At 52.2% G+C, this 20,664-nt stretch overlaps 3 protein-coding genes across 4 annotated transcripts in view; 2 read left to right on the plus strand and 1 right to left on the minus strand.

Moving 5' to 3' along the window:
- Positions 1-107: 107 nt before the first annotated feature.
- On the plus strand, positions 108-3,433 carry GEMIN4 (gem nuclear organelle associated protein 4). The gene has a single exon (XM_065732017.1). It carries the CDS (start codon positions 108-110, stop codon positions 3,321-3,323), a length of 3,216 nt encoding a protein of 1,071 aa, XP_065588089.1. The 3' UTR covers positions 3,324-3,433.
- Positions 3,434-5,494: 2,061 nt separating this feature from the next.
- Positions 5,495-8,733, minus strand: TLCD3A (TLC domain containing 3A). 2 transcript variants are annotated; one of them, XM_065732057.1, is made up of 5 exons: positions 8,573-8,733; positions 8,411-8,494; positions 6,505-6,718; positions 5,937-6,032; positions 5,495-5,807 (listed from the first exon to the last, which is right to left on the minus strand). In XM_065732057.1, exons 1-5 carry the CDS (start codon positions 8,692-8,694, stop codon positions 5,538-5,540), a joined length of 786 nt encoding a protein of 261 aa, XP_065588129.1. In that variant the 5' UTR covers positions 8,695-8,733; the 3' UTR covers positions 5,495-5,537. The 2 variants fall into 2 exon arrangements, with proteins under 2 accessions (XP_065588129.1, XP_065588130.1); XM_065732058.1 differs by lacking the exon at positions 8,411-8,494.
- A 175-nt stretch (positions 8,734-8,908) lies between these two features.
- VPS53 (VPS53 subunit of GARP complex) overlaps positions 8,909-20,664 on the plus strand; it is a 46,588-nt gene continuing 34,832 nt past the window's right edge. The window contains exons 1-4 of the mRNA XM_065732018.1: positions 8,909-9,005; positions 10,757-10,837; positions 11,793-11,842; positions 12,516-12,582. Coding sequence (XP_065588090.1) covers positions 8,922-9,005; positions 10,757-10,837; positions 11,793-11,842; positions 12,516-12,582 — 282 coding nt within the window. The 5' untranslated portion in view covers positions 8,909-8,921. The remainder of the gene's footprint in view (positions 9,006-10,756; positions 10,838-11,792; positions 11,843-12,515; positions 12,583-20,664) is intronic.

The following is a 20,664-nucleotide window of genomic DNA, read 5'->3' on the forward strand; positions in this document are numbered from 1 at the left end:
TCGGGGGGCGGGGGCGGGGTAGAAAGACCTCCGCGCCGCCGGGGGGCGCTGTGGCGCTGCGGCGGCCGCCTGCGCTGCGCGGCGCCGTCTGCCCGGGGCCCGCCGCCATGGAGCCGGGCGGGAGCGGGGAGCGGCCCGCGGCGTGGGGCGTGTGTGAGGACAGCGCCATCCTGCACGGCGGCTTCCTGCTGGCCGCCAGGCTCATCCAGCCGCGGCCGCTGCGGGAGCTGCTCAAAGCCGAGTGGCCCTCGGTCGGGCCGCCCATCACCGACGCGCTGAGGGAGATCGGAGCCCGCTGCCCCTCTCCGCGGCGCCGCGGGCTGTGGAAGAAGGAGGCGGCGGCCGTCGTGTGGGCCAAGGTCCTGCTGCCCGCCCCGCCCGCCGCCTCGCTGGACCGGGAGTGGAAGGATGACGCGTTTTTCTCCGTGGGCGCGATGATCCCCGACGTGAACCGCACCGTTCTCTTCGAGCTGGTGAAGGCCCTGGGAGAGCCCCGGCTCTTCGTGCAGCTGCTGCTGGCGCTGCCCCGCGACGTGAGCCGGGCCGAGCTGCAGCACCTGGTGCAATACATCGCCCACGACACGACCCCGTCCGACGTCAGGTTCCTCCTGGATGTGTGGTGGGAGGCGGCGAGGCACGCAGAGGATCCAGAGGATGCGACCGTCTCTGCGTTCGGCTCCCTCGTGCGTGAGCACGGCTGTGAGTGCACTCTGGATGACGGCTTGCAGCCCCCAAAGAGGTTCAGAGGGGACCCCGGCTCTCTGGATGGCTCTCCCACTGCCAGCAGCCTGCTCGTGGTTCTCGTAGAGGGGTTAAAGGAAACCTACGGGAGCATCACCTCGCCCCGCGTGAAGTGCTACGCCCTGGGCAACCTGCTGGAGCTGCTGTCTGTGTTCACCGAGCTGGAGCCGAAGGGCAGCACCCTCCCTGTCACAGAGTACCTGGCCAAGGTCAGCTCGGTGGTCAGCCTCTGGAGCAGTGATGCTGAAAGCCAGCACCACCACAGCGGGCTGGATGAGAAAGTGAAGGAAGCTGAGAGGACTATGAGCTTCTCGTCCATGGCCAAGCTGTCGCGTGAAGAACTCGTAGCTGGCTTGAACTTTCTGTGCAGCTTGTTGCGTGCCTGGGGAGAGGAGCTGCAGGACGTCCTGAATAGCTCAGAGGATCTCTGCTATGAGAGCTACTGGCTCCTTGATGCTCTTCCCACTTTCAGGAAGAACCTGGTTTGCTTCTCTGAAACTGGAGACCTGAGTGAGGATGAGATGCATGCAGTGTTAGAACTGGCACAGACAATTGATGACTTTCTCAAGGAGATCAGCACCACCCAGCAGAGCAAGGATTTGGGCACGAGCCTCGTGTCTTCAGTTGCCATGACAATCATTGAGCAAAAGCTGCACCGACACATGGAGGTGTGCTCCATTTTTGCTTCTGAAAAGACCTGGGCCTTTTCAAAGGACTGGGTTGACTGCCTTGTGAAAAACAGAGCTCTTTTCCAGAAACCAGAGCTAGTTTTGAAGTTGCTGGAGACTCTGGTGAACTCTGCCACATCCTGTGAACACAGGGAGGCCCGGGAGATGCAGATTCAAGTGACCAAAGCCATTGTGGAGTGTTATAGTGAGCTTTCATTATCAGACAAAAACAAAGTGATCTCAGGTGTACTGGAGGCTTGGGGTGGGCCAGGGCCCTCCCTCAACTTGCAGGCTGTCATGGAAGGATTCCAGGAAGACCTCAATGTGACTTTCAACCAGATCACCAAGAGTGTATCTGATGAAGGCCTTACCAGGGCTGTGGCTGCAGTGGCCAGGCTTGCTCTGCTGCACCCTGAGGCCACTGTGAAGCAGATCTGTAGTCTTGCTGTAGTCAACTTAGGAGCTCACCAGTTCCTGGCACAAATCCTCTGCTCTTTCCCAGCACTGAGCTTCCCAGAGACGCGTGGCGATCCAGGCAGACCACACAGCCTGGTGGTACGGTGCCTGAAGGAGGCAGCATGGGAGAAGCTTTCCTCTGTGAGGGAGGAGGAGCAGTTTCTTGAGTTTTTGGCCTTTCTTATGCAGCCAAGTTCAGCTGCCCCACTTGTGTCACCTGCGGAAGTAACCAAAGCTTTTGTCCTTCCCTATTTGAAATCCGACTGTGCTCAAATTGAGCTGAGCCTGCAGATCCTCAGTAAAGTTATGGGGATGCAGTCCTACCCGGAAGAGCACTGGATCAGGTCCTGCCACCCGTTCCCACTTCTCCTCAGCCTCTGCAAGCTTCTAGATGGCTACACAAAGTACTGGCATCAGCCCAAGGACCAACTTTTCCCATCCCTGGAGATCAAAGACCTGGTGCTGAATGTCCTCGACCGACTCTGTGAGTTAGTGACTCCAGAAACCTCCCCTTCCCTGGAGGTGTGGATCCAGTCTCTGGCCTGGCTTCACAGGAAGGTGGCATCACTGGACTGGACCATTGGTCTCCGACTGAAGCAGTTTTATGGAGAACACTTCAAGAATGAGGTTCCAGCAACACTATTTGAGATCTGCACGCTCCCTGAGGATGAATGGACATCCCAGCCTTGGCCAGCCTACGGGCCAGGCAGCGGGCTGCTGGCGTGGATGGAGTGCTGCTGTGTGTCCACTGAGCTCAGAGACACGATGCTCTCACTCCTCACAGTCAACGCGGACAACCCTGAGGAAGTGAATCTCTTCAGCAAAGGCTTCCTGGTGGCCCTCATACAGGTCCTCCCTTGGTGCAGCCACGGTGAATGGAAGAGGCTTGTGCACGTGGTCACAGAACTGCTGGAGAGGCAAGTGTTGCATGTGCCATATACACTGGAGTATGTGCAGTACATGCCCCTGCTGAACCTCCGGCCTTTTGCCTGCTGCCTCCAGCTCTCCGTGCTCTTCCTGAGGGGCTTCCAGCTTCTCTGCAGCTCCAGCTGTTCCACCTGGCTGCCACCTCAGGCTTGGCTCCACGTGGTCCAGCTGTACTGCAGCAGCCTCACAGACCTGCTGAGCTCCATCAAGAGCACCACAGGACCCCCCTTACACCCCGCCGAGGACAGGAGCTCTGCAGAGGAGGTGTCCTTTGTCTGCATCCAGGTGTTTTGCCACCTGCTGCACGTTGCTGCCATGCTGCCACCAGACAGTGGGTGCAGTGAGCCACTGGTGGTGGTGGCCTTGGAGGTGCTCTCTCAGTATGAGGCGTTCAGCTCTGCTGATACATCCCCCAGCAACGTGCTACGGAGAGCCAACGAGAGGCACTTCCTGGAGTCCATCACAGACAACATCAGTGACAAGGTGCTGCGTGGCCCCCTCCTGCAGAAGCTCAGCAAGCTGGGTGCTTAGGCAGCCCCCTCAGCCAGGGACAGCCTGAAGAGCTCAAGGGAGAATCCAGAGAGAGCGTTGACCCTGCTGCAAGGCTGGAAAGCTGTGAGATCCGTAATAAACCTCATCTGTTTTTCTCTTTTGAACTCATTTCTTCCTGGCTGTGTTCTCTCTAAACAAAGCAGTCGTGTAAACAGCTGTAGACACAACTGCTGCTGTTGTGAGCTGCCAGGCTCCAACCTTGCCCAGCAGCAGCCTGGAGTTGTAGTGAGCTCACAAAGAGCCCTGTGGCATCAGGGAAACATCTCTCCCCTCTCTGTGGCCACGCTGCTGTTAGTGTTGAGCAGGAGGCTGTGCAGGATGAGCAGGCACCTTTGGCAACAGGCGTGGGCTGCAGCCCCGGGGTGGCTGCGTGGCGTGGCGTGGTGGCAACATGCTGCCTCAGTGCCTCCCCACCCAGAAATGAAGGGCACGTGGGAGGGAGGCATCCGGTGGTGTGACTCAGGAAAGAAGTCTTTATTGATCTCTTCTGATAGGTGCAGTAGTAAATAGGGCAGTGTTAGTGCAAACTGAGATGCCTCGCTGGCTTTTTTTTTCCTTTGTCTTTACACAAGGCACGTTGTGTGTAATAAAAGCAGCAATATACAAATATTTGCAGTGGGTTGCAAGCAGTTTATAACAGCAGCTGGTCTCGATAGTTAATGTAACAGTAGTGCTTGTGCAGTAACTGACAGTGCTGGAAGAGGCTTTTTTAATTATTTTTTATTCTTTCCAGCCTGTACAACCATGGCTGGGACAAGATCTAACACCTAAAAGAACTGGGACTCCCAGTCTGGGCCCCTTCCAGCCATCCTTTTTAGCTTTTAGACAGAATGAAAGGCACAAAGTGAGTGCTGGTTTATCAATTGCTGGTGCCTGGCTGCCCTGGCACAGAGGGAACCCCAGACTTGTGTAGGAGGCTATGTGGAGAAGCTGGCTGCTCGATTTTATGCTGAGTCCAGAGAAAGGAGTGCTGCTGTCCAGCTTGTACATGCCTGCTAGGCTTGGTAACCATACACTGCAGTCATGGAGCAGAGAAGCCTTTCCCCATTTTCACTGTACTAAAGATGGAAATGGGCTGAACTGGTCAAGGACATAGCTCAGCACCCTGCTCTGGTGTTGCTGGTTCTTCAAGCACTGACTGGTTCCTTCCCTGCTGCTTCTGGCAGTTCTCCCTTTGTGGGGGACTGGCACGGGGCAGGAGGGACAGACCCTTCAGCTGGAGTTCAGCCTGTACTCACAGGGTGCTGGTGGTGTCAGCTGAAGGGAGAGCAGGGGCAAGGCAACGTGCTGGGCTTTCAGATAGCTGCTAGGGGTATTAAGGCACATGCTCACGTGCCCACCTGCAATTGCAGCAAGGCAAGAGAGTTGAAACCAGCATCACCTGCTAAGGAAGGGCTCTGTGTTGGAGAGACAGGGACTTTGCAATCTCTTGCCCTTGTCCTACCCTTCAGTGATGGCTCTGCCTGCCTGGCTTGCTGTGACACAATGCAACCGATCCCCGGATCCTGCTGGGTGCTCCAGAGCTGCCCTACCCCTTGACTGTCAGCCACAGACATCAGACAGTGGTACTGAAAATCCCCTTTGAGTTACGTGGAGAATCTAGAGTGAGCTTGAGCTCAGCAGCAGCAAGGTGTGGGGAAGTCAGAGGCTGAATGCAGCTGTGGTGTAAAGGCACTGCTGGGGTTACAGGCTGTGCAGGATCACGGGGCCTGGTTCTGCTCCCTGCTGGAGGCTGCAAGCTGGAGGAACAGATCTGAGCCCAGCAGGGACAGCATGCAGCTCCCACATCCCCAGTGCTGCTGCTTGGGGCTGGGCATGCTCCAGCATCGCCCGCACTGCTGCATTTGCTCCACAAGCTCCTTTGTGCCATGCCTCACTCTGTGCTGCCATCAGTCCTGAAAGATGGGGGATTTGTAACAGTCCCCTCTCGTGTAACCACTGGTTTGGTGCCACAGCACCGAACCCCAGAAGGAATGTTATGTTTTATGGGGAGACTTCCTCCTTGCTCAAGGTGCAGGAGCAGCACGGGAGGAAAGTCCCCCTAGCAGAGGCTGGCACTGCTGACAGCAGGGCTGCCTCGTGCCATCAACACTGCTGTGCTCCCGTGATGGCTCCTGCAGCGTTGACTTTGCAGGTAGAAAAGCTGGGAGGAGGGGGAAAATCCCTTCTCCAGCCCCCTCACTCCACCAGCCATTACCTGCTCTTGTCAGCAGGCGAGCTGCCGTACAGGCGGGCGGCTTTGCGGCAGATGAGTGTGAACCAGTAGAGCTGTGGGGCAATGAGGGCCACGTTGGCTACGTTGCAGTGCAGGGGGATGCGGAAAGGCACCGTGTAAACGGGGATCCCCACCTGCCTGCCATAGGCTGCATACATGAAGGGGAAGAGGAGAATACGGCAGAGGAAGAAAGTCACAAGGATGAGGATCCCGTTCACCTTGTGCAGGAGCGTGTCCTGCATCTTGAGCTGGGGGAGGAAGAAGGTGAGCGTGGGTGAGTGCTGTGGGAGCAACACAAGGGGGGGCTGCCCGGGGTGGGGAAGGGGTGCAAACCCCTGGAGGCAGCAGGGATCCAGGCCCCGACCCTCCTCGCATACCTGCATGAGGATTTTGCCCAGCGATACGAAAGGAGTGCTCAGTTCTGCTGTGAAGATGCAGCCCACGAAGAAATCCCCCAGCTCTCCCCTGAAGTGCTGTAAAAACAACGACAGTAGTGAGTGCAGGGCCTTCCCCACCATGCTATGTTTCGTACGCAGGGCTCTGCTAACAGACCTTGCTGCTCTCAGGAGAGCTGGGAGCTGACCCTGAGCACCTGCATGTCTCCTGGCAGGCAGAGATGCTTTCCAAATTCAGCTGAAAGGGTGTTGACCGTGATGCCAGCCAAGTAACAGGCACAGATCCAACACACACAGCTTGAGGAAAGCTCCCTCCTGGTCACTGTAAGTATTTGGTCTCAACTGATGTCAGTTCCTTGCCCTGGAGCCATTCACGAAACACAGAGATGTGGCACTGAGGGATACGGTGAGTGAGCATGGTGGGGGTGGGCTGGGGTTGGGTTTGGTGATCTTAGAGGTCTTTTCCAACCTTAAACGACTTTAAGATCCTCCCCCCCCACGCCCCCCAGGCCCCCCAGAGTCGGGTTCAGCCTGAGTGGGTTCACCTCACCTGGGTGACAGGGGTGAGCACGATGAGGATGAAGAGGTGGTGGGTGACCATCAGCCGCTCCTGCAGGAGGAAGCTGCGCACACTGGTCAGCGAGTGCTTCCTCTCTGCTATGCCCTTCTCTCGGCTCTTGTGCCAGTGGCAGAGGTACATGACGTAGATGTCATAGGTCATGTAGGGAACCAGGACCCAGATGTACTCCACAGCCAACCAGTGCCTAAGGAGGGAGAGCACAGAGGTGTAGCAACAGACCCGGGAGGCCCACGAGGTCATGTTCTCACGCTGTGTGCCAGAGGAGGCTCAGGTTGGATATTTGGAAAATTTATTCTCCAGAACAGCATTCAGGCATTGGCACAGCTGCCCAGGGAGAGGGGGGAGTCCCTGTCCCTGGAGGTGTTCAGGAACAGTGGGGATGTGGCACTGAGGGATGTGGTTGGTGGGGATGGGACTGGACTTGAGGTCTTTTCCAACCTTAACAACTCTGTGATCAATACAGCCCCAATTTATCTGGATGAGGACCCTCAGCTCAGCCATCCCAGAGAGAAGCTGTGTGGAGCAGGAACAGTACAATGGGTGATTCCTGAGCGCGGGAGCTGAGTGGGGCACTGCTGCCTTATCGAGTCGGTGCCATTCAGTGCCTGCCCGAGCTGTGCAATCAGCCCCACGTCAGGAGCAAAGCCACAGCACAAACAGCACGAGGCGAGGAGCACCCTCAGCCCGGGGCAGGTGTTTGCTGGGGCTGTGGCACCTTCTCACATCACTGCTCATCTGGCAGCTCTGCAGCCAGTAATCCTCTGCCCTACGCCCTAGGACAGCCGGAGCAGATGGTAGGAACAACACCGTGACCGTCTGTGTCAGCTGCCCACCCAGCTGAGTGTTTGTAACACACCCAGAGAGCTGAGTTAATGAAAGATGCCCAGGCTTCGGAGGGTGAAGTGCAAAGCTTGTAACAGCGGCAATAAATCCCTGGGAGACGTTTTGTCTGTTGGGAAATAGCTGCACGCAGATGCCTGTTCCCAAAGAATGTCGGAATCCCAGTTGCACAACGCAGCAGCTGTAACCCCTGCTCTGCAGGGAGCCTCAGAAAGCACCACGTGAATGAGGCTGGTAGGGAACTGAAGCTGGAGAAACGTAGCTCGGGGCCCGGTGAGCCTGCCACGGCTCTCCTGCCATCCCAGGGGGATTTCCTGAGGACGCATTCCTGCTCAGAATGCTGTTGGAGATGCGGGGCTGCAGGGCTGAACAGCCTCTGCTCCGAGGATTTTGGAGGGCAGGGGCAGTGCCAGCAGTGTGACGGCTCTCCGCCTGTGTCAATAAGCTGGCAGCCTTTGTGGTGCTTCCTGGCTCCCCGTCCCGCTGCCGTTCTCTGAGCCCTCCCCCGCTGAGCGTGGAGCTGCAGCTCCTCCGGATTCAAAGGAAATCTGGGGCCCGGGCCACGCTTTTGCACAAAGCAACAGCCGCGCTGGGGCTTCTCCTCTGCCCTATGGATGGGGCACGGAGGCACTGCGCGGGGCTGCCTGAGTCCGACAGCTCCCGCTGCTGCAGCCGGGTACCATCCCACCTCCAGCTCCGCCAGTCTGGACCATAGCTCTGCTTTTAAGCCGTCGCCGATGCTCTTTCCCCGCCAGCAGCGCGGGCAGCCCGTCCCGGCGATTTTTTCCCATTTCCCGGCAATGGTTTCCCATCCCGGGCTGCTTTGTGTGCAGGAAGCGGGAGCTGCCCCCCTCCGGTCCATTGTCACCGGGTCTCCTCCATCCCCAGCGCCGGAGATGCCGCGTTCCGGGCCCCCGCCGCCCCCTCCTCCTGCACGGCCCCGTTACGCCCTCGGGACCATTTTCTATGGGTTTTCCGCGCTGACTCCGGAGGGAGGGAGGGAGGGAGGGAAGGAAGGGCCCCCGCGCCCCGTTACCTGTCGTGCACCACATCCTCGCAGCTAAACACCACTGTCAGGCCCGACACCGTGGCCATCGTGGCCTGCACCGTCGACACCAGCCTGCAAGCAGCAGATGGGAACCGGGTCAGGGCCCATCCCCTCCGGCCCCCGCAGCTCCGCCGCCCCCATCCCCCGTACCTTCCGCTGAGCAGGATGCGGTCCTTGACGCTCCATCCCGGAGCGACCCAGCGCAGCGTCCGCACGCACAACGCGAACAGCCCCGGAAAGAAAACGGAGGCGACCGCCAACGTCCGCCACATGGGGCCCGCACTGCCCGCAACCGCCCGCCGCGGGACCACGGCGCCGGCCGGCGGGAGCCCCGCCCCGGCAAGCCCCGCCCCCTCCACCCGGGCCACGCCCCCTCGAGGATGTAACCTTTTCAATAGGCCACGCCCTCCACGAGGCCACGCCCCAAATCCCGGCGGGACGCGCGGGGCGGTCCTCCCGCATCCCAGCGTGCCCCGCGGGCCGGAAGCGGCGAGCCGCCATGGAGGAGGACGAGCTGGAGTTGGCGGCCGGGTTGGAGGCGGAGCTGGAACTCGCCCCCGCCGTGCAGGCCGCCATCGAGCAGGTGCGGGGCTGAGGGGCGGGGGGAGCCGCTCCGCACTGGGCCGGGCGCGGGGGGGCTGGCGGGCTGCTGCTGCTGCGCGGGGTCGGGCCCGCGGTTGGCCTCGGCTGCTCGTCGCCTCCCGCCGCACTGAGCTCTCCGGGAGGGGCGGCTCCGGTCGCTGGGCGGCTCTTGGTGACGGTGAGCTTCGCTCTAGGTGTCCCTGTGAAGCCGAGCGGCTGTTTGTGGTTTACCTAAATTCAGGCTGACCTCAGTACCTCGGCCTACGTGAGCTTCGAGGAGGGCCGCAGAGATGAGCAGAGGGCTGCAGCACCTCCCCTGCGAAGACAGGCTAAGGGAGCTGGGCTTGTTCAGCCTGGAGAAAAGAAGGCTGCGGGGTGACCTCATTGCAGCCTTTCAGTGCCTGAAGGAGCCTGTAAACAGGAGGGGAATGAACAGCAGGATGAGGGGAAATGGTTTCAAGTTGAGGAAGGGAAGATTTAGGTTGGGTGTCAGGGGAAGTTCTTTACTACGAGAGTGGTGAGGTGCTGGAATGGGCTGCGCAGAGAGGTTGTGGATTCCCCGTCCCTGGAGGTGTTCAAGGCCACATTGGATGGGGCCCTGGGCAACCTGGTGTGTTATTAAATGGGGAGGTTGGTGGCCCTGCTTGTGGCAGGGGGATCAGAGATTCATGGTCTTTGAGGTCCCAACCAAACCAGGCCATTCTGTGAGTTCTGTATGCTGCAGCCCTGGGACCTTTCATGTGTCCTCGTCCCTCTGTGTCACATCCCTGACCCTCACAGCTCCAATCACACATCCATTGTTTTTGCATGGGGCTGGCATACCTCACAATAAGCTGCTGAGCAGTCCTTACCTCGGGAATGGTGGAGTGAAGGGCCTGCTGAGGGTGGCAATGCCCCCTATTGCTTCCTATCCAGCCTGGTGTGCTGCTGTGAGCATTCCTCACGTTTTTTTGGGCAGCACCTGTTCACTTCTGTTGAGAGAGCAGGCCTTGCTCAGCAGGGTGAGCACACTAGCAAACCTGAGGCAGTGTTTTTGCTTAGTGGGTTATGATGAAGATCTAGGAGCAGCTTCTGGCAAGCAGCATTGGTGTCTGTCTGCATTTTGAGTGTGGAACTCCTTGCTTCAGCTGCTATTAATGCTCGTGGAGCTTTGGGGTGAGCTGAATGTGCAGTGCAGGGCTGGTTGTGGTACTGTGTCTGTACTTTTAGAATGGACTGATGTTCCCCTCAGCCATGACCTCATGTATATTTAAAGGGTTCCTGCTTCTCTTTAGCCACTACACAGCTGTTGTAGCTGGGACAGCAGCACTCTGTCGATAGATTGTGTGAGATCATAAATCATAGGATTGTTAAGGTTGGGAAAGGGATCTCAGATCCCTAAGTCCACCCCCTGCCCACCCCTCCCTTCCCCTCATTGCTTCCAGACAACAGCAAAAGCACTGGAATGGTTTGGGATGCAGAATTAATGGCTTGTGTGTCCTGGGAATTTCTTGCACATGATGGATTGTGTTTGTGCTGGCTGTGGAAGCATGCTTATGCATTATCTCTGTATTACCAGGAGTTGGAATGGGTTGGGGAGCCCTGGAGAACACTGCACTGCTGTTTGTGCAGCCTTGTCAGAGCAGTGCTGTTAAACACTGTCTGAGGTGGGTGCTGACCCAATTAAAAGTAGCAGGTACTCCATGAACTTCCAGAAATTAAAGTTGATGTGTTGTTGATTGTTTTTTTTTTCTTTTCCCTCTCACCCTTCAGGTATTTCCCAGCCAAGACCCACTGGACAGAGCAGATTTCAATGCTGTGGAGTATATTAACTCTCTCTTTCCCACTGAGCAAGTAAGTTGTGCTCACAGTGCATCCTGCTCCTCAGTTTGAGGGGTAACCTGGCTGAAGGCATGCTTAACCTATACCTCAGCTTTTTCTTCTAAACAGTACTATGTGTAGGAATACTATGGCAATAATCACTTCTTAAATTTGCATTTAATAACGTTTATTTATTATGCAGTTTCTTAATACAGAAAAATAAAGAGTAAAAGTCCTGTTTTGATCTGTAGGCGTAAATCAGCTTTCTGTACTGTACTTTGGCGATACATACATTACAAGTTATGAAATTAATCATTAGGAATCCTCAGTGAATTTCACCAAATGAGGCAGTTGTTGGGCGTGGGATGTCACTAAAGAGTCACTCATGTTTGAAACCTATTGCTGCTTTTAAGATGTAAAGAGTGAGGTGACCATGGGGTCTTTATCCACTCTTGGTCTTCCCCACATCAGCCCCAGGGGCAGTTGTGAAAGGAGATATTTCCCAGCTGAAGGCTGGACTGGGAGGCAGCTCTGTTGTAGGTGTTACCATGTTTAAGACCCCCTGCAGAGCTTCCTCTTTGGCTTCCTGCTGTCTCTGTTCAGTTTCCCGGTGGTGCTGGTTCATCCTTTTTCCCTTTGCCAGTGTAGAGTTATTTTTCTTCCCACTAATACCTGCTATAGATTCAGCTGCAGCCAGGCCTCCTGCAGCCGGGTGCTGGTGCTCAGTGGCAGGCCAGGGAAGGCTGGAGCTCTGTGCTGCCCACTGGAGGTCACTGTCACCACAGCGTTTCAGGACAGCTCCTGCTGAGACACAGCAGGAATCACAGGGACACGTGCAGCTCAGTCGCTCTGTCTGTTTTTCCACCTATAAAAATCATTGTTCTCCTTCTTGTCAAGTGTAGTACATGAGAAAGTGTAAAGTGTCAGAGCTGATGTGGGTCAAACGTTTTCCCCTTGTAACATTCCTTTTTTGGTTTTTGTCTTGTAGTCTTTGGCAAACATCGATGAAGTTGTCAACAGAATCAGACTGAAAATAAGGTAAGCATTTGTCTGTATTATTGCATCTCAGATGGAGTAGTCTGGTTGTCACCGAGGCTTCATAAGTACAGCCTATACTGTAGCTAATTGGAGTTAATTTGCTTAAAAGACAAGGGCAGGATCAACCTCGAGTGTAATAGAGTGAGAAACAGACAAACCTGTATCACTAATTGTAGGGTTTTTTTATGTTCTGCCCCTCTTTGAAATATTTGTCCCCTCCAGGTTATTTTAGCTGATGAGTTGCAAAGTGGACCTTTGAAAAGCAATGAGTTGGGTAGCAACAGGTGCCAAATTTTAGTACAGGTTAGTAGGTTAGTACGGTAGGCTAGTGCAACCTGAAAAAAAAATTGAGACTGCTCTTTACTATTTGAGAAGAGGAAATTGAAACTGACAAGGACCAACGGACAGTGTTGCTTAAGGGAAGAGGAATGCAAGAAGCTCCAGTTAAGTTTGGTAATGGGTTTTTATTTTTGCAACAGGAGTTTGAAATTGTCTCAGAAATTGATGTCCCACAGAGAGAAAGAGGGAGGAGGAAATATGGGTTTGGTGTCAGTTGGTAGCAGCAGATTTTCTTTTTTTTAATCCCTTTTATAGCTCTCAGGGTTCCCAGAAATTGCTCTGGTCAGACATATTGAGAATGGGTTTGACATGACAGGTTGTTTGCTTCCTCCAGGAAGTTGGATGACAGCATTCGAACTGTCGTGAGAGGACAGACCAACGTGGGACAGGATGGCAGGCAGGTACGTGCACCTCATCTCAGGCAAAGCCAGCAGTTCTTGTCTTGTGATGCTGAATTGAGGGTTGGCTGTGGTGGGCAGAAACCTGCTCTCATCGTGAGGGGGGTGTTTCTGCTGCCTTGAGCCTTGATGACTTCCTGAGGAGCTCACAGAGCAGCTGTTCTTAGCTGCTTTCTGATTACCCTGCAAAGAGAAGCAAATGAGAAATCGATTTCAAAAAGCAAGAGCAAGAACAGGAGGCTTGCAGTTGTGCCATCGTGCAGCTAATTATAAACTAACTGGATTAAACAGGTACAAACACATTTGCTATTGAGTAAGAATCAATAAAGGGATATTTTGCCTTTTAACTGCGTTGTCTGCTGAAGAATCCTGAGCTGCAGTGACTAAGCTTGATGAGTGACTGCCATTTCATCTTATTCCACTCCCAGGTTTTCATTTGTCTTTGTCTTGACAAATGTGTTTGCTCAGAGTATGGTACTGACCAGCACAGCTATGGCTGTGGTGTTTGTGAGCACTGAGCTTGGACTCTGTGTTATTGGATTTTGAGGTATCATTTGGTGCATCTGTATTTCCTGTGTCTGTTCAGACCAGGAATATTAATGTCTCAAATCATCCATCATTCTACTTTCCTCTGTGTAAGCAATTCATTCTTTAATACTGGATTTCTGAATAGGTTGCTGGGTTGGGATGTTCATTGCCTCTTCAGAAAGGCTTCTCCAGCAATTCCACTCCTTGCTGCAGTAGCAGTTTGCTTATATTTGTTCTTTTCCTGTGATAGCACTGTCTCCAATTTCACTTTTTTTCCCCTCATGAAGTCTGTTGTGTTGAAGGAATAATTTCTGTGCAAACTGGACCTTAAGCCTGAGCAGGAAGTAGTGAGAAGCTCTGCGTGGGGAACAGAAACAACTGAGGTTAAAACGTCCATTGTTGGCTGACCTCAGAGGGCTGTTCCTGCAGTCCTGCACTCCATAGGAAAAGCCATTCCTGTGTTTTGACACGCTTCCACTCCTTGACACACTGGGACCCCAAAGCAGTGCAATCCATCCTTTCCTTGAAAACATTATGCTATGAACAGAGCTTCCCTGCTGTGCTGAATGCTGTGTGGTTACTGTGAGGTTGGATCTGGGAGGTGTTTTGCAAATCCCCCTTGCCTTCAGTGATGTTCTCACCTAATGTTGCACAATGCAAATAGGAATCAGAATTATCTGTCTGCGTGGTATCAGAGCTGGAGGAGCTGTACTTGTCTGGGGGGGGGGGGAATTGTACTGTTATTGTAAACATCCTTTCTATCTCTGACTTCCCAAGGAAACCTAAACCTCAGATGCAGGGGTAGGACAGCAAAACAGTTCCTGATTGAGCCCAAGCGAGCTGAGAGAGGTTCCCTGCCAAGTCCCCTTCTGTGTTGTCTGCCTTAGGTGTGCCTTGCCAGCACGAGGTATGTGTGGGGCACCCAAACTGGGCACACAAGCAGCTGCTGTCCATGCAGAGCATGTGCCATGGGAAGACACTCTGATTCAGGGCATCTCCTGCCAGCTTGAACTGCCAAATAGGGGACTGGGAATCTCACATAGGCTGATGGTTCATGTAGTGCCCCAATCCCTGGGATTATATATATTTTGATAACAAATTACGAAACCAGTGATAGAAGGCAGGTTTCTAGAAGACAAACCAAGGCTATAGAGCCTTTAACAGCTTGTATTCTCCTTATTTGCCAAAGCTGCCAGCAATGTAGCTTTCCTCAGCCTTGCTGAGAGCTGCACCTTCATGGCTGTCCAGGAGAGGGGAGCCCAGCCTTGCTTTTCAGAGCAGAGTGGTGTTACATTGACAATTGAGTGCTGCCAATGCAGAGTTGTCTGTATGGTGCTGCATGCTGTTCTCCCAGTTAGAACAATCTGAATCCATCAGGCCCAGCAGTGAGTATGTGGAATGCAGCTGTGGAGATTTGCTCTCCATGCTCCTTAACAAAAAGAAGACCCCAGGTTCAACGAGTTCAGAATCCTCATTGCAGATCGAGCCCCTGTACTGCCAACATTTGGGTCCCCTGTGCTGGTGGTGTGGCAGCAGGTAATGTTTGTGCCCCATCTCTGGGGTGAGACAAGTGATCAAGTCTGGGAGGTGAATGGTTGATGTGGGAAGGATGCCAGAGCAACTTTTTATCATCAGTCTTTAACTTTTAAACAGTCTCCCAACTTGTCTTCATCACGTGTTCGTATCAGACAGCAGTTAGGTGTTAGAAAAAGCACCTTCTAATCTACCAAAAAAAAAAAGTCAAATAGATGTGGCCCCAGAGTTACTGAAGTGGCTCTAAAGACAGGAATGCTCCTTCGTCTCTGCAGAGTGTAATGTGTCTCAGTTCAAAGCATCTGCCTTTTTGAAATTCTGCCCTAGAATTTCCTCCGAGTGCAAGAGCCTTAAAATAGTCTGGCTCATTTGGCTTCCCCTTCCTGGTGCAGAATTTCAGTAGAGGAGTCTGCAGACAATACTGTGAACTTCAGAATTTATCTCACTAATGATCCTTTTATGGGAGGAAACAACAGTCGTGGGTGGAACATTCCTCTGCAGGGTGTAACAGCATTTTCCTTGGGAGTCCCAGACTTGGGCTATTTCTGATGCCTTGGGAGAGGCTGGGAATGCAGAAGCTGCCGTGGTTCTGCTGTAGCAATCTGTGGTTCCAGCTGTGCCTGCAGATTTTGGGAGCCAGCACGATCCTGTTTTTCTTCAGCAAGGTTTTCCTCAGCTCTGCTGCTGAGCTGGAGTCTGAGCTGACCTTGCTGAGAGCTCTCGTTGTTGTGGCATAATTTCCTCTTCGCCCCAGGGTGTAGTATAAAAAGTTCCCATAGATTTTTCCATTGGACGCGTAACACGCTCGGTATGTTTTTATTTGTCACTCTTTAGCTGTGTTTATTGCTGAACCTTCTACATTGCCTGGCTGTAATTTTTTTGACAGCTGCTGACATGCCCGTGCTGTCTGTTTGGCTGAAGCTGCTTCACCTATCATGCCTTGCCCTTGTAGCAAGCAGGCTCTGTGTTTGCCATCTAGCTTAATTAACCCTTGGCTGTATCTGCACAGCCAGACACAGGTGCCTGAGTCAGCAGTGGTGAGGCAGCTTTCTGTGAAGTCCATTGGGGGAAGGAAATGAGAACCCAAGGGGAGTTCTAGCATCCCCACTGCTTTTGTGGCTTTACAGTTTGAATCTTAAAACAAAATAATGATAACAGAAACCCCTTTGGCTCTGGTTCACCTTCCCTTCCTGCCTTGTGCACCCAAAATGACTGAATTTGGATAGGGAAAGACTTCTAAAGAAGGGCTTTGCTTCTGGAATAGAGTGGTTCCACTGGAAGGAGCCTTCCAGGGCCACCTCGTCCAGCAGCCCGACCCCTTCAGGGCCAAGCAGCAGTTACAGCAGCACGTTGCTCAAATGCATCATAGCACTTTGCATATCGTGGTGCATTAGAATCCTGGCTCGGTTTGATGCTGCACCAAAGTGAAGTGCTGAGAAGAGGAAGTGAGAAGAGCCCTGGGCTGGGAAAGCCTCGCGTGTTTCTCGTGGCTGAGGGCAGTAGCTGATAGCTCACGTTGCTTTGCTTGGCTCCCACTTCTTTGCTCCATGAGAACAGTAAGTTGTTTTTCTTCTGAACTACAACAGCGCAGAAAAGAGGTGGCAGCTGCTGTGGTTAAAGAATACAAATATATTCTTGCTGCCCAGCCTGAACCCAGCACAGCAGTAGACAGCTTAATTAGTCATCCCATACTTTGGTAACCACGGCTGTCTTCCCTCATTGCATGTAAAAATAAACATGTCTGAGCTCTGCAGCTGTGCTGAGTCCCAGTGCTGCAGCATGGAAGGAGGAGATGTGTCTGGCGTAGAGAAATGCCCACAGGTTATTGGATTTGACAAGGTCGTAGATGGAATGATATGAAATACTTCTTTTTTGTTGTTTTAATAGCGAGCAGGAAACGTGTTGCAAAACCAATACAGGGAGGAAGGAAGAGATGAAGATGAGTGGCGAGCAGGAAAAGAGAGTGATGTGCAGATGCTGAGGATGGTGCTCATCTCCTGGTGGTGTCAGCATGGCTAACCAAGTCCTTAGTGACCTGGCCTCTGGTGGGTACAGCAGCCAGCAGACAGAGCTGCCTCTGTGCAGTGCCTGCATTGCATAACCATGCAAGCAGCACTGTTGCTTCAGGTCCCTTCCCAGCTCCACCTGTTTGTGTCAGGGCTCGGTGATCTTTGTGGTCTTTTTCAACCTTAGAGGCTTTTTGGTTCCCTTCTGAAACACAAACAGGCAAGCAGAAGATTTCGTTGTGTGTTTTAAGGTGACGAATGGGTGAGGGTTAAATTGCTGTGTCATTTTATATATCAAAGAGGCAAAGTCATGCCACAGGTTCTCTGAGGTTCCAGCCCAGCAACTGAAGTCCCGATGTTCTTTCATAACCAGTGAATAATCGCCAGAAATTGAGCTGCCAAAATAAATAAAAAGTGAGGATCACTTACAGCCATTTCCCTAGTGCGTTGTGACAGTTGGGCGATGTCCTTCCCCTTGAAGAGGAGCACAGCCTTTTCTAGCCTAGAACATGTTTACTGAAAAGGCTTTCAGGTGGATGGCATGCCAAGAAGAAATAGTGCTGTTTATTATCCTTCTGGCTCTTGGCCATTAAAACTGGCTTCTGCAACTGCACTGAGAGGTTGGGCAGAACTTCGGCCATCTGCCACAACGCTCGGTTCAAGGCAGATCCCAGCATGACCTTGCCTCGTGCTCCTGTGTCAGGAAGTGATGGATTGGCCATGTCGCTGCCCTGTTGCATGGGGATGGACACCAGCTCGTGTTTTGTGCTGGCAGAAGGCATTTTGTTGGTGACAGTGCAAGCTGCGAAGCAAGGCTGAGCTGTGCTGCAGCCCAGATTGGTTTGGATGTCAGGAAAGCAAGAAACTCAGCCTGGATGTAGCAGTCCTAACAACAGGCTGGAGATTGTGTTACTGTGGAACTTGTTAATTTTAATTTCCCCCCCTTTCTTTCCTTTTTTTGTTATCTTCTATTGTTGGAGTGTGTTCAGGAGTTGAGCACTACGTGGGACATCACCTCTTGCTTCACACCCTGTGTCTGCCAGTGTTTGTGCAGCAGTTCTGAGCACAGATTTTGATTTCTAAGCATGATTCAGGGGTTAAGTGAAGGGACAAAAGCAGCAATTTTAAGCTCGGTGCAGTCTTGGACATAATGTTGATTTAAAGCATCCTTAGCACAGCCTTAGTGGTTAGAACTAGAACTGATGACAGAAAATTGTATTCTTTAGCAAGAATTGTGGTAGTTACATAGTATTTGATGAAGTCCTGGGGTTGAAATTTGCTGAAATCAAAGCCAGGGGTGCTGAACCCATCAGGTTTGTCAGCCCAGGGAAGTATCTGGCTGTCTGTGCAGTGTCAGAGTGCTGCCATGGACCAGCTGCTCTGCTAGAGGGGTTTATCCTTAGCTGTGAAACAGAGTCTTCTCTAAAACGAAATCAGGCTGAAAATAAAAATGCATTTCCACCTTTTCTCAGTCTGGAGGAGCTCTCTGTGAGAGATCTCAGTGGCAGAAATTAGGAGGCTGGTCACAGTGTGCACGGGTTGCTTTGAAATCTCTGCAGCTGAGGCTCTTTTGAGAGTTGGGGATGGGAACTTATTTTCAGTCATGGTCCAGAGACGTTCATTGATCAGAGCTGTAAGTGTGGCAGCAAATGAAAGGAGCATTAATACACTGTGTTCAGGAGCGGGGACCGATCCAGGAGCATTAAATTCTCAGCATCCTGACCACAGCCCGATTTGTAACATTAAAATTACATTTGGATGCTGTGAATTTGGCAGATGTGTCAAGCATCTATAAAATGCTTAGCAGAGGGCAGCTTTCTGATGTGAGTAATGACATCCAATTGAAATGTATGTTGGCCAGAATAAAAACGAGTGTGTTTCTAGAATGCCACCAGTGAGCATATGGAAACTATCAAGGTATTTTAACTGTTACTGGGACAGAACAATGTTGATTCAGTCCTAAAACTCAGAGTTCCCTGAGCGAGCAAACTATCTCTGAAAATGTGCTCTTTCCCCAAATGGATGACATTTGGTAATAACACGCTCCTGTAATTGCTGTTTGCCTGACTCCTGGTGCTTTGTTGACTCACTCCAGATTCCTGCTGGGATGAACCAAGAGGTGCTCTGAAATGAGGGCAGGGACACGTGGTGCGTGGCTGGAGGGATGGGTCAGCACCGTGGTGATGGTGAAGCTGTGCCTTGGGTAGAGCGGAGGATCAGAGAATCATAAAGTTTGGAAGAGACCTCCAAGCTCATCAAGTCCATCCAGCCAGCCATTGTGCCCAATAACTGTGTCCCTGCTGCTTTGCAGGGACCTGTGGAGCCCACTGTGTGCCTGCCTTACCTGGGCTGTATGGAGTTGGGCTTTCTGGATCCCATTTGCAGCTTCTCAGCGTTCTGTACTTCATCCCTGCTGTTAACCTGGGAGCAGGGGAGCTGCTTTGTGTAAACACAGAGTGGCTGAGAAACAAGGCCAGGTAAAAGCACATCATGTTAAATGGAGAGATTCCCTTCCTCACCCTGAGAGCTGGCTGAAGAAGACCAGAGAAGGAGGAAAGCAGGATGCCCAAAGCCTGTTGCCTTGCCTTGCATGCTTTCCTTGCAGCCTCTTGCTGTGTTGCTGCCCTCTTTCCTGAATATACCACGGCTGGATGCCCTGGGATGAGCAGCTGTGGCTTTTCTGGGCAGTTGGCTCCTGCCAGGGCTGTCCTCAGCTGCTGCTGGGTGCTTGGGGAGTGCAGAGGTTGCATCAGGTTTCATAAATAACGTTGATGGGTTAATTGTAGCTTGCAGGTTTGCTTGCTGATTAGTGTCATACGATGTTGTCCCAGTACATCGCAGCCCTCATTTCAACATCCTCCTTTCATATAACCATGGGTGACGACGTATCTGTGTATCTCTTCATTTATTAGTAGTCCTCAGCCCTCGAGATGCTTTAGGAGAGGAAATGCAATAACTTCTGTAAGTCAGCTGGGAGTGTCGTTGATTTGCAGGTAGGGTGAGGAGACAAATTGGTGTGGCACAGCGAAGCCTGCATCAAACCACAGAGCAAGGCTGGTTGCTGCTGTTCATGGTGTAAACCACTTCTGTCCTTGGGAGCAATTCCTATTCTCTTGGGATTGTTCTGGTGTTAGAATTTCTGTCCAAAAACAAAAGCTGTAACAAAATGCTTTTAATGTTCGTGATTTGCTGTCTTCACAGGAACAGAGAGTGGCTTTACTGGTTGGGGAATGCATTCTTCCCAATATATAAAGTGTAGTCTTTAATACGTCTGCAGTTTCCCATCTCCCATTTTTATAGGCAAAAGAATGATCATTTATATAACATTAAAAAAAAAACAACAAAACTTCTTTATTGTGCCTTAAAGAGTTAGACCTTCTTTCCTGCCTTCAATGTCAATTCCTTCTCTCTGAGTAAGGATCACCACTGATCAAATACGAGGTGGTTTTGCTCTTTGCTTTTCTCCCCCTTCACACTCAGCAGAATGGTGGAGTGATTTTTTTTCCATTATTGGTATAATTTATTTCTTTTCCCCTGCGTGCAGTATTTTACCCTCAGATGCTGCAGTTGAGATGTTGCAGCCAACATTTTTCACTGGTTTCCTGAGAAAAGATCTGTTGCAAAGTTTAATTGTAGGCTTTGTGTGCCAAATAACACTTGCAGTTCATTCTCAGCTTCCCCTCAGATGTGTCTGACAGTGCCCTTCTGATGAAGAAGGGATTTACTTGGGCAAATCTGATGGATGTTTCAAGAAAAAATATTTCCATCTCTTTTATATAAAACTATATTAAGAAAGCCCACAAGCACACTGATGAATGAGTTTCTTCTAGCTTGAACAAGTAACGTGCAGCTCAATATTGAGGAGAGCAGCCACTTGAACTAGTTGCAGATTTATGTCTCGATGGCTAAGCAAATCTTTGGAAGCAAGTTTCAAGAAATGAAACGAGTGTTTATGAGCAGTTCTGCTTTACTCAAGCCTGTTAAGTTTGCTGTTGGGTTCTCTGCGTGGTTTTTTGTT

Source organism: Cyrtonyx montezumae, unplaced genomic scaffold, assembly GCF_038088225.1.
Source record: "Cyrtonyx montezumae isolate F1298 unplaced genomic scaffold, pur_monq_1.0 scaffold_15, whole genome shotgun sequence".
Classification (NCBI taxonomy): Eukaryota; Metazoa; Chordata; class Aves; order Galliformes; family Odontophoridae; genus Cyrtonyx; species Cyrtonyx montezumae.